Raw genomic sequence first — 14,911 nt, 5'->3', positions numbered from 1 at the left:
TCTTCGTTTAAGCTCTCTCCTAGGAATTTCCAGAAACAATTTCTGGGTTTTGGAGAATACATGTATTCTAGCCTCTCCACAAAATTTCGTGGTTAGAACACATTCGATGCTACAAAAACTAACAATCCCTCTTAGCGAGGAATGTGTTATAGTGCTGCAACCCACTGAAGCAACACTTGCCTCTGCACCACCTCCTGTTATGCTGTTGATGTCTAGCTCTATTGCCCATCAACTACTGCGTAACTCTGATAAACGTTGCATCCGTGCTGCTGTTGACCCTGCAGAACTGTTGTCAACTATTGCATCTACACTGCAACTCCCTCTCCAACTGTTGCTGTTGCAACTGCAACAACTGCAATGGAAAATCATCCAAAATACTGAACCATTTGTGGTCAATTACGATGCATCTGTCACCCGAGTGTTGACTGCTACTAGCCTCTGCGCTGCTACTGACTCTAATTTGTGCCAACTACGCTGCTGCCAACTCTGAACCGCGCTGCCCAGTATCTGACCACTACTAACCACTGCATCTGTCACTCTGGCACTTGATTGCACTAAATGCCACTGATCCATCCTACTACTGCAAATGTGGGCCCCCGTAGCAAGGTATTGATTCAAGAGCTGGACCTCCTCAAGAATCCTGCCAATCCTGTAGCTCTCTGGGGCTACATAACCAAATCACCCCACCTCACTCCTGGAGGTATCTCGGTGATCATGGCAAACTCTTCCTCCAATTTGGAGGACAGCCTGTCAATCTTTGCAGATGTAGCGTGCTGATCTTGCTTCTCCTCCTTGTACTTCTTTCTGAGAGGACATTGAGTGTTGTAGTGGCCAAGCTCACCATATCTGAAGAAATTGACCTTGGAAACATCCTTCTTCCTCCTACGTTGCTCTTGCTGCTCCTTTGGTGTGAGGGCTACATTTTCCTCTTCCTTTACTTGCTTTGTCTCATTGCTGTTGCTACTGCCAGTGTTGGTGGTCTTCACCAAATCTCACGTCATCTCCTACTGCTGTAGATCAGCCCACATACGATCCCAGTCTGGCAACCTTTCTCTGCCCATAATACTCTGGGGTAAGACTTGCCACTTTTCGGAAACGCTGTTTAGAGAAAACCACACCAACTCTGTAGGCTGAGGCGCTGACCCTACTGCAGACAGTTGGTCTCGGATATCTTGAAGCCTAGTAAGGAAGGGGTCTATGCGCTCCCCTTTCTACATCCTCGTGCATCTCAACTTCTCCTCAAGATACATCTTCCTCTGCTTGGAAGATCCCTCGTATAGCGTAGCAAGTGCCTCCCACATCTATTGGGCAGTATCTTTGCTAGCTATGTGAGACACCACGTGATCTCGAACTTCATCGAGAATAAACCTCTTTTCTTTTGCCATCTCCTTCTTGTAGGTCTTTCGTTGATCGACATTTGCAGGTACAACCACCACACCATTGATATAAGCTTTGAGATCATACTCATCTAGAAGACAAGAAATTCTTGCCTTCTAGATCACATAGTTGGAGGCTCCCTCCAATCGATCCTGATCTCTCAGCCCTGCTGCTGCCATCTCTGTAAAAATGTCGAATTCCTCCTCTTCTCCTCTGCATAACTGCTGCCCAACTATTCACACTCCCTTCTAGAGTGAGAAACTCTGCAAATTGTTGATTTGGGGTAGCATCAGATGCGCTCTAGCCATGAAAATTGGTGGAGAGGCTAAAGCACATGAGATCTCCAAGACCCAGAAATGGTTTGGGGAAATTCCACCCGATTAGAGAGATATTAAAATAATTAATATTTTTAATGGAGTTCCTAAGTCTAAACTTAGGAAAATTAAAATATTAATGGGTATTAATATAAAACTAGGGAAGAATGTTCTAAATGACATGTATCAAGCCAAATCTAATCTTTTAGTCATTGAGTAGAGATTTAAACTCGGCCGTTGAAGACTCAACAGAAAAAGTATAAGAGGAGGCTTGAGGGTCAGTTGGAGATACACCAAGATTGATTAGTTGGAGCATGGTTTGTTGAGAGAAATCGAACAAGTGATCCGAGTTGCAGCGAGGGGCAGTGAGTGCATAGCAGAGAGGCAAAGATAGTGCTGAAGGACCAGTGCAGAGGCAGAGGAGGCTACGCAGAGGGCCAGAGTGACTGCGCAGAGGTTAGCTGGGCCTACGTGGGTGGAGGGGCATAGAGCCAATGCAAAGGAGTGGTATGGCTTGGAAAACCTTGGACCTCTTCAGAAACTTTAAAATTTTTTAACTCCTTTTGCTTCTGATGAAAACCCTGCAATAAATTTCCAGATTATATTTATGCTTGAAATTTAGCAGTAAAACCCTCAAAGACTTCTGAATAAAATTTATATGTTCTGCTTCAGAAACCCATGTAAGATCGCCTCCAGATAAACAAAAATCTAAAACCTTGGACTGCAGAAATAATACTCCTGCAAGAAAATTTGGGTCTGAGATAAATACCCCTACAAGCGCTGATTTCTGAGGCCAGATCTTACCCTCCAGGGCCTAGATCTGACCTTTAAAAAAAAACGAATTTTTTTTTCTCAGATCTGCAACTTGCAATGATAAAAACAAACACCCAGAAACAAAACATGCAAGAAACAAAACTAAAAATCCTAAAAAAACCAGCTAAATAATTACAATATTCACATTTTAAAGGCTCTAAATAGCCAGATTTATCAGTATGCCACAGAAATATTTTCAGAATTTTAAATTTACTATGAGATGCTTAAAAAAACCCCTCATGCATTCACAAGAAAAATTCAAATGATAACCCCAGGATCAAAACTCGCTGGGCTCTTCAGAAAGTGCTTCTCAGAGTTCGCTGGTTCAGCTGAAAACTTCCTCAAATGCCCGTTGATCTTCGAAATCTAGATTTTCCTGCACAGCTTACTTCAACGATTAACAAAGAGGGAAAAAACGATACTAAAATCCAAATCTAATGGAGATACCTACCATCATATTTAGAAATTTAACTACCATTCAAACCTTAGTGACTAAACAAGATACCTGTGTTTAAAATCACTCTTGATAAAGCTATTATCAATGGCTGAAATCAAAATCATACACAGAAATGAAACATCTTACTGCATTTCCAGAAGAGTAACACCAGCAAGATTTCAACCCCAAAGTCTTTTTTTTTTGCATATGAAAAATAACTACAAGAGAGCTTTCTTTAGCACAAGATTCACAGATCAAATGATCTCAAATGACCCCTAACACCCTATTTAAAGGAAAATTTCCCAACGACTAGTTCGAGTGATCCATGTCAAAGTGATCTCGACCATCGATAACGATCAAAATCTCTTTTAATCTCATCCGTTGAAATTTTAAATGCATTTTAATATATTAAAAATTAAAATTTTGCATTTATTTTCTCAAAACTTTGACTTTTTTTTTTTAATTTTTAATTTTTTATTATATATCTATATATATATATATATATATATTTATTTTTATTTTTATTTTTATTATTTTTAAAATTTTAAAATTTTAATTATTTATTTATTTATTTTTAATTTTTTTATGTTTGGACCCTTGAACTTAGCCTTTGGGAATTTTACCTAGGACCTAGGACCTATGATGTGATTAATTATTTTCTAACCCTCAAGACATTTTACATCATGACTTTTATAATTTTACATCTCAAGGGGAAAACCCATTTGAAAATTGACATAGACCCTCATAGACTACCCAGTCTTGCGACACAAATATAATCTAGCAGATCAAGCAATTTGTGATAACCTAACCAAATAATTAGGATTATTTCCAAATTACTTTTACATAGCCTCAACTTAGCACACTAGGACTCCCCTAAGATTCTAATGACAAAATCCATTCCGGCTTTGGGGTTAGGCTGAAGGAAAACTCTGCCGATCATGGATCGGTGAGACAAAAAACCTTCCGGAACGTAGATTATCACTAGAAAATTAGGTTTGCCTAGGCAATTTACATACATGACTAAGATCTGCTAAGATTATTTACAATTTACATATGCAGACCGGATTTACAATATAAAACAATCAGGCTGATGATGGGAGTCGAATGGCACGAACATGATGATCAAGCGCTACCCTTTTGGGAAAAAAAAGGAGTGTACTGCTATGGGTAGTTGACACATAGTGGTCAACAGAACGCAATCAGTTTGTATGGTATCGATGGATTTGCTCTCGTAAACAAATTGTGATGTGGTCAATTTTTACGAGGAAATGATAGCACATTATGAGGATACAAAGAGCAACACTTTTAGCCAATTGATATATCTCAAACAAAAGGGTTCAATGGTGGATCACATTGAGGACTTCCAAAAATTAAATATAAGGGTAAAAGATATTATAGAGGAGCATAGGATTAATGTGTTCATAGGGTCTTTAAAGGATAACATCCAACATGAGGTTCGTCTTTGGGAATCTGATTCATTGGAGAAGGCATTCAGGGTGGCAAGAAAAATTGAAAACAAAATTATGGCAACAAGGAAACCTACCACTCACAACTATAAATAGGGAAGTGTTGTTGCCCCTAGCCTTTCACAACCTACAAGGTTGACACCACAATAGTTGGAAGAAAAAAGAGCAAAAGGGCCTTGTTACAGTTGTGATAGAAAATACACTAAAGGTCATAAGTGTGCTGAGAAGAAATTATTTTATATAGATTGTGAAGAGTAGGAAGAAAAGGAACAAGAAACGTCAAAAGAAGAGGTTATACACTAGGAACAAACCCTAGAGAAAGAAGAAATGAATCCGACCATATCTTGTAATGCATTGGCAGAAATTACCACTCCTCAAACTCTCAAGATATAATGACATATCAAGTAGAAAAAGGTAATAGTGTTGATTGATTCAGGTAGTACCTAGGATTTTCTTCATTGTAAGATAGCCAAGGAATTGAATTGCTTCCTATATCCAGCACCAGAGTGTCAAGTGATGGTTGTTGGGTTTTCCCCCCAAGTGGGTTTTGTGTTCTCTTAGGGTAAAACTTGTGTTCTCTTTGTGCATTGTAGTCTCTACTGTCCTTATGGTCTATGGTTGAATTTCTGCAGTGTAATTGCTTAATGATAAACTGGAATTGTTAAAAGATGATTTATATCATTTGAAGTAATTATCAGTGTTTTAGAAATATTGTGCTAGTATCTAATGCACTTGAAAATTCAACAGGAAGGACTTGTATTCTCTTGATGCTTTTAGCTACTTGACCTATCAGAAAATTGAATTTAGTTCTATATCAAAAGATAGAAATAGAACATTCTACTTCATGAAACATCTACAGATCATAGATTCCAATAAAGGTTAGTGAGCATTAGACAAAAAATGAAGGTGCCTAGGCAAGGCTCTTTTGATTATGATAGGTTTGAGAAATACGGTAAGGATTTTGGTTAGTCAAGAAGCTGAAACGTATACTTGATTGATGAAAAAAATTTAGAAAAATTGTTTCCTTTGCTTATGAATGATATTTTTCTAACTTCATAACTGTGTTTCTCACCTAATAACTTTTCAGGGAACAAGAATTCTTAAAGAAAAAATTAGTGCTAAAAGATGACTTTTCATGGAAAATACATCCTGTGGTTGCTAGCAATGGCAAAAGTGGAGGGGAAAATATACTACGTTACATTGGAGGAGTTGACCTGAGTTTCTCAAAGGATGATTCATCTATTGCATGTGGCGCGCTTGTGGTGGTGGAACTGGACACCTTGTGTGTTGTTTATGAAGATTTTGACATTGTCCATTTAACAATGCCATATGTTCCTGGATTCCTTGCTTTTAGAGAGGTTCTTGATCCTTTTCCCATGGAAGGAACTACAAGCATATAGGTTATTCTATTTTTGAAAATTAGTAATAGCAATGTGGTTTCTAATTTTTGTCTTCTGTTCTTATTGATTTGTTTGTTTTTTTTGTGTCAGAAGGGTGGAAGTTGAGAAATACTCTAATTTCAGCCTAAATTTCTCCTGTATTTCTTGAAATGAATCTGCATAATAAATTCCTTGTAACTTTGCCATCTTTTTTGAGATCTATGCACAGATATAATATTTTTTGTTTATAGTTTCAAAATTTGCTTTTTTTAGATATGTTGGGGTGAATCCCAGAAGCCTCATGTTATGAATGAATGAATCATGGAAAATGTTTGACTTAATTATCACAGAAGGCATGTTGCTGATTTGACACCAAAATATTTAATCTGTTTATATGATTTAAAATTGCGAAGGTGGTGCGCATAGTATGGAGAAATTGACATTTTTGGATTTATTCTCCACTATTCTCAATGAATAATGAACTTTTTTTCATTGAATTGGATTGCTAAATATAGAATGTAACATTGTTAACATAAAACTTAATGGAGTAGTAAGCTGCTTAATTGGAATTTTAAGAATAGCAATTCTGCAAGACATTTTGAAGTAAGATTTATATGAATTCTATCTTTGGTAACATGCACACATACTTTATACCAAATGTTCCTAGAAACTAACGGAAATAGATAACTACTCTGGTCTCATTTTCGGTTTTAGAATCAAATCCTTGACTGTTACATGAAATTCTGCATAAAGAATGAAATTAAAAACTCATAGGAATCTTGCTCTGATTATTGGGCAATGCTTATTTTGAAAAACAACACGTTTTATCATCTGATTGTATTATCTATTCCTTGGAGTTGACTTATATCTCATATATCTTGGGTTTAGAGATGTACGAGGAGCACTAGTCTGTAATGTTCCAAACTTATATAAACAGTTATATGCAAAGCAAAATTGATTTTTAACACAAAAAAATTAAACAAGTAGCAAATACTCAATATACTCCAGAAATGAGAAACAACTAAGCCATTTTATTAATGAAATGGAGCAAGTACGATAGTATGGAAAATCCACCCGGGCTTGCCTCAAGGGCAAGCTTGACAGAACCTAGGTGATAAACAATAATCTCAAAGCTGGAAAATGACTGCTCCTCTAATGTTTTGCGTTGTGTCCTAGAAATTGCACTGCTAGCTGGAAAGGAACTGCAAGAAACCCCGTCTCCGTTGCTTAAAAAATGCTGAAACTTTAGCCCCAAGCTCCTTGGCCAAAACCCACAAAAACCCAGAAAGGGTTTGGCCTGAATCCAACCTCCAAAATTATGCCTCCAATATGCCCTACGCCCTTCAAACTGCTCAAGAAATATGCCCTGCAAGGTACAACAATGAAACCTCCTCCAATTCTCTGAAAATGAAGCGATCTCCTCTCCAAATGTATCCCTTAACCTCCTCGGTAAAGTTCAGCCTCAAACACTGATACTCTACCCACCACATGAGCACCAAGTGCTGCCTTTGTGTTGTCCCAGGCAGTGCAAGAGTCACCCTGCAAAGTAGCACAAACCTCCAGCTCCCAAACTCTCCAAACTGACAATAATCCTCCTATGCCTCATCTCCGGAAAATCTCTCACCCAAGCTCCACTGCAAGACACCACAAGCAAACTCGGCCTCCTCTTCAGTGCGTCTTCTAGTAATACGCACCACCTGGAGATGAATGCAACTGCTGGAAATCACAATGAGATCCTCCTCCTGAAGAAATGAAGAAAAACCTTCCTAGGTTGGAACTCTAAGTCCCTTGAAGAAAGGGTGAGCTCTTCGCTTGAAGAACTCGTGCTGAACAACAAGTGACTCGGCTAAGCAGCTCGAGCAACCAAAGAGAAATCGATATGCCAAAAGATGAATGAGATGAGGAGAGTTGCCTTCCTTATATAGATTTCATGGAGCACTTTTCCCTCCAATTCTTCCTCCATCGTGGGCCCTCACTTAACCACCTCCATGCAAATTGAACTAGGGAGTGCGTATTTCCCTAGTGTGGGTGGCCCCCATGTGTAACTTAACCACAACAAAAATAACTTTTCCTAAGTCTAATCTCCTAATAAAATCGAATGGGACCCACTAGCTCCAAAATTGGCCCCATAATATAAAATTAATCTTGCTCCAAAATAATTTAAGAAGGGACATGACAGTCCTCTCCTCCCAAATGGTGTTTGTCCCCAAACAACTTCAATGTTGGATGCTCAAGTATTTTCTCCCCTTTCCAAGTGGCATTCTCATCCGGTAAACTCTTTCAACACACCAAATACTCTCTGATGACCCTGCTTCTGAGCTTCCTCTCCCTGGTCTCTAAGATGGCCCCTGGTTCTAAATTCAAATGCCCCTCATCATCAAGTGGAGGCAACTCCACACTTTTGTAACCTGCTGCCCCAACACCCTCTTGAGGCATGGCACATGAAAGATGTTATGGATCCTGCTCCCTGGTGGTAGCTCCAACTCGTAAGCCACCTCTCCAACCCTCATGATCACTTTGTAAGGCCCAAAGAATCTTGGTTGCAGCTTTTCGGCCCCCTTTTGCTTCAACATGGATTGATGGTAAGGTTGCAATTGAAGGTAGACCAAGTCCCCCTCCTTGAAATGCCTCTCTACTGGATGCCGTTCAACATACATCTTCTGCTGGTTCTGGATTGTCTGTAAGTTATCCTTAAGAGCCTTGAGGATATCTTGGCTCTCTAAGATCCAATCCTTGGCCTTTGGGGCTCTACTTTCTCGAAATACAATGTCAACGAAAGACATGTTGATTTGGGGTAGCATTAGATGTGCTCTAGCCACGAAAATTGGTGGAGAGGCTAAAGCACATGAGATATCTAATACTCAAAAATGGTTTGGGCAGATCCTAAACAGTTTGGGAGATATTAAAATAATTAGTATTTTTAATGGAGTCCCTAAGTCTAAACTTAGGGAAAATAAAATATTAATGTGAATTAATATAAACTGTGTTAGAAGGCTCCGAAAGTCATGGATCAAGCTAGAGTTAATCTTAGCCGTTGATTAGGGACTTAATCTCGGCCGTTGAATTGTCAATGAGAAGAGTATAAGAGGAGGCTTGAGGGTCACTTGGAGAACACACCGAGTTGATCAAGAATTCGATTTTCGGGGGTAGGGTTTGTTGAGGAAGTCGAAAGAGTGATCAGAGTTGCAGCTGAGGGGCAGTGAATACAGAAGCAAAGAGGCATAGATAGTACCTGGAGGATCAGCGCAGGAACCGAGAGAGAGGGGCTCACGCAGAGCCAGCCAGAGGTTCACGCAAAGCCAGCCAGGGCTCACGTAGAGCCAGCCAGGAGCTGCACAGTGCCTTAGAGAGCAAGCGTGGGTGACGCAGAGGCTCTAAAGGCTGATGCAGTGCCTCCAGAGGTTGGTGCAGGGCAAGCTAAGGTGACGCTGGGCCAGAAAGGGCTGACGCAATCCCTAGAGGTTGACGTTGGGGTTTTTGTGGGGTAGATTGGAGGTGGGAGCTATCAGAGTATTTATCCAGGGTTTCAACCGGAACATCTGTTTCTTACTGAGAGGTACTACTGCCAAGATTATTCTCTGTTGGGTGAGTCGGTTTTGGCACCCGGATTGTATTATGAAACTGCTTAGTAATTAAAACCCTCAGATAGTTGCACCGGTTTTCCCGCATTGGGTTTTTCTGGGGACATTGGTCCAAAAACAATGGTGTCACTTGTGTGTTTGTCTTCATTCCTTCAGTTGATGATCTGTAATGTGTTGAGCATGTACTTGTATTTATTTTTAGTATTTACATGGTAAATAACTTGTTAATTAATCAGAACAAGTAGGCAGAAATAAATCAGAAAATTACATGAAGGGTTTCTAACAGTTAGACTTAGAAATTCCAACATGGTATCAGAGCGTGGTTGCAGATCACAGAAGAACTCAGGACATCAGCCGAGCAGAGCAGCAACAACCGAAAACAACTGTCTCAAGTGACAGACGCTGTTCCTAGCAAAGAAGTAGCAAGGAAGGGGTGATGCAGTGCTTGCATCATCAAGTTTGAGCCAGGAAAAGGACCAACGCAGTGGCAGAGGGGAGCAAACTCGACCTACATAGTGCCCGATCATCTTTCCCAGTCAGGAAGGATTGATGCCCGTGGCTAGGAGGTGCAGATTTTGCTGGTGTCAGGATTGCGGAGAGCCTAGAAGCTCTAACCTTCAGTTTGATGGGGCTTAGGAGGCTGTGGCCTAGAAGCTCTAACCTTCAGTTTGCTGGGGCTTAAGAAGATGTGGGTAAGTTGCAGAGTGAAGCTGGTGGGTTACTGTAGTCAGAACAGTACCTAATAGGGCAAGACCCAGGAGGAGGGAGTTGCTACCGAGGATTTCTAGCCAAGAAATCCAGATCAGTGGTGCAACTGTACTAAGGATCAGAGTGGGGGCATCTTGACATTGGCAGAGGGGTTTCCAGGAGGGAAATTGAAGCTCGGAGGGAGTCACACCAAGAACTTCCAAAAGGGAAGTAGAGGAGCAGCGAGATGGCAGTGAACGGGGTAAGAGACCAGGACAGACTGGACAGAGCCTCAAACTTCGTAGTCTGGAAGGCCAAAATCTTGTCCGTTCTAGACAGGAATCGTGTCAAGCGCTTCGCCTAACGGGGTAAGAGACCGGGACAGACTGGACAGAGCCTCAAACTTCGTAGTTTGGAAGGCCAAAATCTTGACTGTTCTAGACAGGAATCGTGTCAAGCACTTCACCTTGAAGATGATAGCGATCCCAGTTGACCCCGCTGAGAACGACAAGTACGAGGAGGCAATGGCAAGGGCCAAGAGCATCATCCTTGACGGGGTCAAGGACCATGTAGTACCACATATTGCCGAAAAGGACATGGCAAATGAGATGTGGGAGGCCCTAAAGAAATTGTACCAACATACTTCTGTGCAGAGAAGGATGCTACTAGAAAATCAGCTGCAGTCATACTAGATGCACAAGGGAGAACAAATCGACATCTTCCTCGGTCCATTGAAGGAGATTCAGGATCAACTGACTTCAATAGGTGCCACACCGGATCAAGAATTGATGGTGAGAACAACCCTGAACGCGGTCTCTGAAGACTAGGAGGTGTTTGTCTAGAGCATACTGGGTAGAGCGACCCTTCCAGATTGGGAGGAAATGTCGGTGCCTCTTCGCCAAGCAGAGATCAGAAGGCTAAGCAAGGTGGGAAGCAGCGGCAAGGGGATCAGAATCAAGGAGGAAGATGAGGATGTTTCCCTAGCATCTGAGGGAAAGCAGGAGAAACGGAAGAAGAAGGACCTCTCCAAGGTCAAATGCTTATACTGTGGGAAACTGGATCACTATGCGAGCCAGTGTCTGAGGAAGAAGAGCAAAGGAGAGGCTTCCGAGACCAACGCTACGCTAGCAATGGCAGAGAAGAAAGTGGAGATAGATAATGACTGTGCCATGAGTGCTCACACGCTGCTTAAGCGAAAGTGGAGACAGATGATGATTATGCCATGAGTGCTCACATGCCATTTGAGCGAAAGTGGGGAGACATCGAGCTGTAGTTAGACGGATTACAAGCGATGAGGGGCAGGATCCTTGAGGTACCTGTTGGCAACTGGATTGGCACTTGATGATTACATGAAGACTCCATGCCCAAGGATGATCCAGAGGACACTTGTACCATCAGATATCGTTAGTCAACAAAGTTTTTTAACTCTACTTCTATCTTCTCATCATCTTTCTTGTACCCAGATTACACATCCTACGAGGAATTGTAATAAGTGATACTAGTAATGATGAGTTTTGAGTCTGTAACAGGCCTGGGATGTTGGGACTCGATCAACAAATGATTACACCTTGGAGTAATTTTTTTATCTGGTTAATTATCCCTTCTTTTTTAGAGGTGGATAATTTTCTAGGTTTTTTCACTCACGTTTTACCCTAAAGCCGGGTTGACGGTTTGAAGGTTGAGCCCCTAACACATCTTAGTGTTTAGAGTCGATATATATTACCATACTAGATCACACAAAAAATTTCATGGAATTTGGTTAGGTCTAGGTAGTCATTTTTTAATTTTTTAGATTTCTCGCAGGTCAAAAATTGCAAATAAAATTGTATTTAAATTGTAATAAGTGTAGTCTAGAGAAGTTGTATGGGGTATGAGTAATCAAAATTACACCACTCACCCTAAAATTTCTACTATGACACACTTTGAGGGGTTAATAATGTGTTTTGGACCCTCAAAACCCACTTTGCCTAAGTTTAGTGGGAAATCTGGCAATTGATTAAGCCATAAATTAAATAAATGGAGAAAAATAAATATCTACACATGCTAAATGTTGTAGAAATGAGGTGGAAAATTATGGGGGAGTTAAAGTGAAGTCCTAAGGTGACGTGGACTCCTAAAATCAAGGAAATGACATGTGCTCAAATAGAATCGAATTTCTGGCATTGAATGAAAAAACTGCTTGGAAATTCAAATTTGTGAAGTTAATGCACATTTGGGAGGATTTGAGAGAATATTTGGTAGAGATTTTTGTGAAAAATTGTCCCCACATGGGTTACCACCCATATGCACTTGTCATTCCACTATAAAATTCGAATTTGGCACACAAGGGAAGAAGAAAATGATGTCCACTTGCTAAAATTCGATTTTTACACTTGGCATTGGGATTGACTCCAATGCCATTTGTCATTGCCATTCCTCATTGGGATTTGCTGCCAACTCTCTATATAATAGAGCCATGGGCTCTCACATTGTATCAAGATTGTTACTAGTTATTGTGCTTGCAGAAGCGCGCTGCCTTGTACACTTTAAAAATATTAATAAAGACTTTGGGGTTTCATTCATGAGGTGTTCCTCCTTTTCGAGTGTGATGAATTGTTGAGCATTGGTATAATTCCTTTTACTCATGCTTTGATCTAATTTGCTTCCATATGCCCTTGTAGATTTTTTAATGTAGAGCTATCTTGCATTGACATTTGATTTAGAACTATGCTCTAGGTATAGAATGCTCTATTTGGTTTTAAATAAATCTCTAGAGTTTCTTATCATTGTTTATTGCTAAATCTATATGGAACTAATTCTTGATTGAAGTTTTGTAGAGGGAACATCTTGTTGGGATTACAAAATCAAGCGTGAGGGGGAGTCTTTAGAGAGACCAACCCACTTTTGATACATTCTTAAAGAAGCTCTCATTTGTTCTTTGAACCTTCATAGTCTTATTTTACAAAGTGGTTTTGTAGGGATTTCGGCACATAGTTTGTACACAAGCCAAGAACTCTAAATTTAAATCTCTTTTAAAAAACATTGTACTTCATTTCTTTCATTAGCTATCTAAGAGCTTGAAGATGGCTAAGCAAAGACGAGAGTTTACTCTCACTCTTTAGCTTAACCTTTTGTAAATTATAATTGTACATATACATTTTATCTTGCTGATTTTTCCATTAATACTTAACTTATTTTGTAGTCATTGTTTGGATTGTTTGCTAACTCTTGTGTGGCAGATTTTGAAGAGCAACTTCCTGCAACATCTAACAAGTGTTTGCAGGACCTTCGGCAAGTGTCGAGGATTCGATTTCCAAGGATGTCGTGAGCCCTTTTGAGGGTTATTTTGGCCAAGTCGAGTTTACTAGAGGGCTGCCCATTTTCCTCTTTAAACTATGGGCATTTGGAAGAAACTCACATCTTGTTTTCCTTGCATAAGTTTTGTGGGATCTTGTCACTACTTTCTCAAGAAAGGAGGTCTAGTGTCCAAGTTTCAAGCTATTATTGTGAGGACTTTCCTTGAAGTTTAGTTGAGGACTTTGAAAGACCCTCTTCTCTTTGTAATATTAATAAAAGATTCAATTTTCTTGCGGGAGCTTGGGATTTTTCCCATGGTATCCTATCTCCCCATTTAGAGGGAGGCTTCTCCTGCGTGGATTGACATTTGCATGGTTTAAGTTTTTATACTTCATTCACCTACATGCATGCTTTAATTGGGAATTAACATAACCTCACTATCACATTTCATTAAGTTAAAGTTTGTTATAATTTCATTTGAGCTTTGCATTTTCTATCTCATTGTTGCTTGAAGCTACAAGCTTACACTTTACTTTGGGCAATTCATCCTTTACATGCAAGCATTTTATATTCTTAACAAACTTTGATTCGTTTCCATTTACCTTTGCAAATTGTTTCATGAGCACTTGAATACATGCTTCAATTGATGAAACACATGCAACACTTGTAAGCTAATTTTATTCCTCCAATTGAAGTTATAATTGCAACTTATGTTGACCACTATTTCATTTTCAAGCATTGCAAATCAATCTCTTTGAAGCATTTGCATGTATCATTATTTTAATTTGGGGAATTAACACAATTTGCATTTCATCTAGGGATTTGAGCGTAGGAAGGCTCCAAGCCTCATTAAAATTTTACCTCCAACATAAGTTGGTTGAAGTAGACAACTTAAGGATCCTCTACTCCTCTATTGATTCCTCACTGTGAGATCCATATCATTGGGCGAGGGTGAGATCTGAGGATTGAAGAGTTAAATTGTAATCTTCTTGTAGAGCTAATTAATAAAATTAACCAAGGGCACTTTCCATTACATCTACTTTACTTGTCTCTTGATGGTTTGAGTTTTCATATGCAAAGTCTATTCCAAAAGCAAGTATTGTAATCATTTCAAACAAGTGTTTTTTTTCATGTTTACAGTCTAATTGCATAGTGATGTCTTGGTCTGACACTTCCTTTCTTTTACATTTCCAAGTTAATTACTAATTTTTTGGTTTTGGCAAGATATGTTTCACATGTTTTGATTTATAAAGTTGATTATTTCAAAAGCATTTTGTATCTTACATACCTTGTGCTAACAATTCTTATTTACATTTTAGGGTTACTTTGTTTTCTCTTTTGAGAGCATTGCATTTTAATTTGAGTAAATATATCTTTAAATTGTTGAGCAAATTCTTTATAAGGCACTGGTTTTATGGTTTTTTTAATCATATTAATGATTGGCATTGTTATTTCAAGTTGCTCACTTCATATTTGCTTATAAATCCTTAAAAGTAATCCATTTTCACTATAGCACTCTCCTAGAAAATCACATCTTTTAACTTGACTTTTCATTAGGGACCACCCCCCTTAGCTAACCTAG

At 39.4% G+C, this 14,911-nt stretch overlaps 1 protein-coding gene across 14 annotated transcripts in view; it reads left to right on the top strand.

Moving 5' to 3' along the window:
- Positions 1–14,911, top strand: part of LOC149168511 (endonuclease V family protein) — a 526,712-nt gene that overhangs the window by 185,769 nt on the left and 326,032 nt on the right. For all 14 annotated transcript variants that reach the window (XM_089428269.1, XM_089428273.1, XM_089428276.1 and 11 more), the window contains one exon: positions 5,494–5,764. In XM_089428269.1, the coding sequence (XP_089284395.1) occupies positions 5,494–5,764 (271 nt within the window). The remainder of the gene's footprint in view (positions 1–5,493; positions 5,765–14,911) is intronic.

Source organism: Pinus tabuliformis, chromosome 4_2 (assembly GCF_031772625.1).
Source record: "Pinus tabuliformis cultivar Carrire ecotype Pingquan chromosome 4_2, CPIR1, whole genome shotgun sequence".
Lineage (NCBI taxonomy): Eukaryota > Viridiplantae > Streptophyta > Pinopsida > Pinales > Pinaceae > Pinus > Pinus tabuliformis.
The sequence above is the reverse complement of the archived record's forward strand: the minus strand, read 5'-3'. Positions and strand labels throughout refer to the sequence as shown.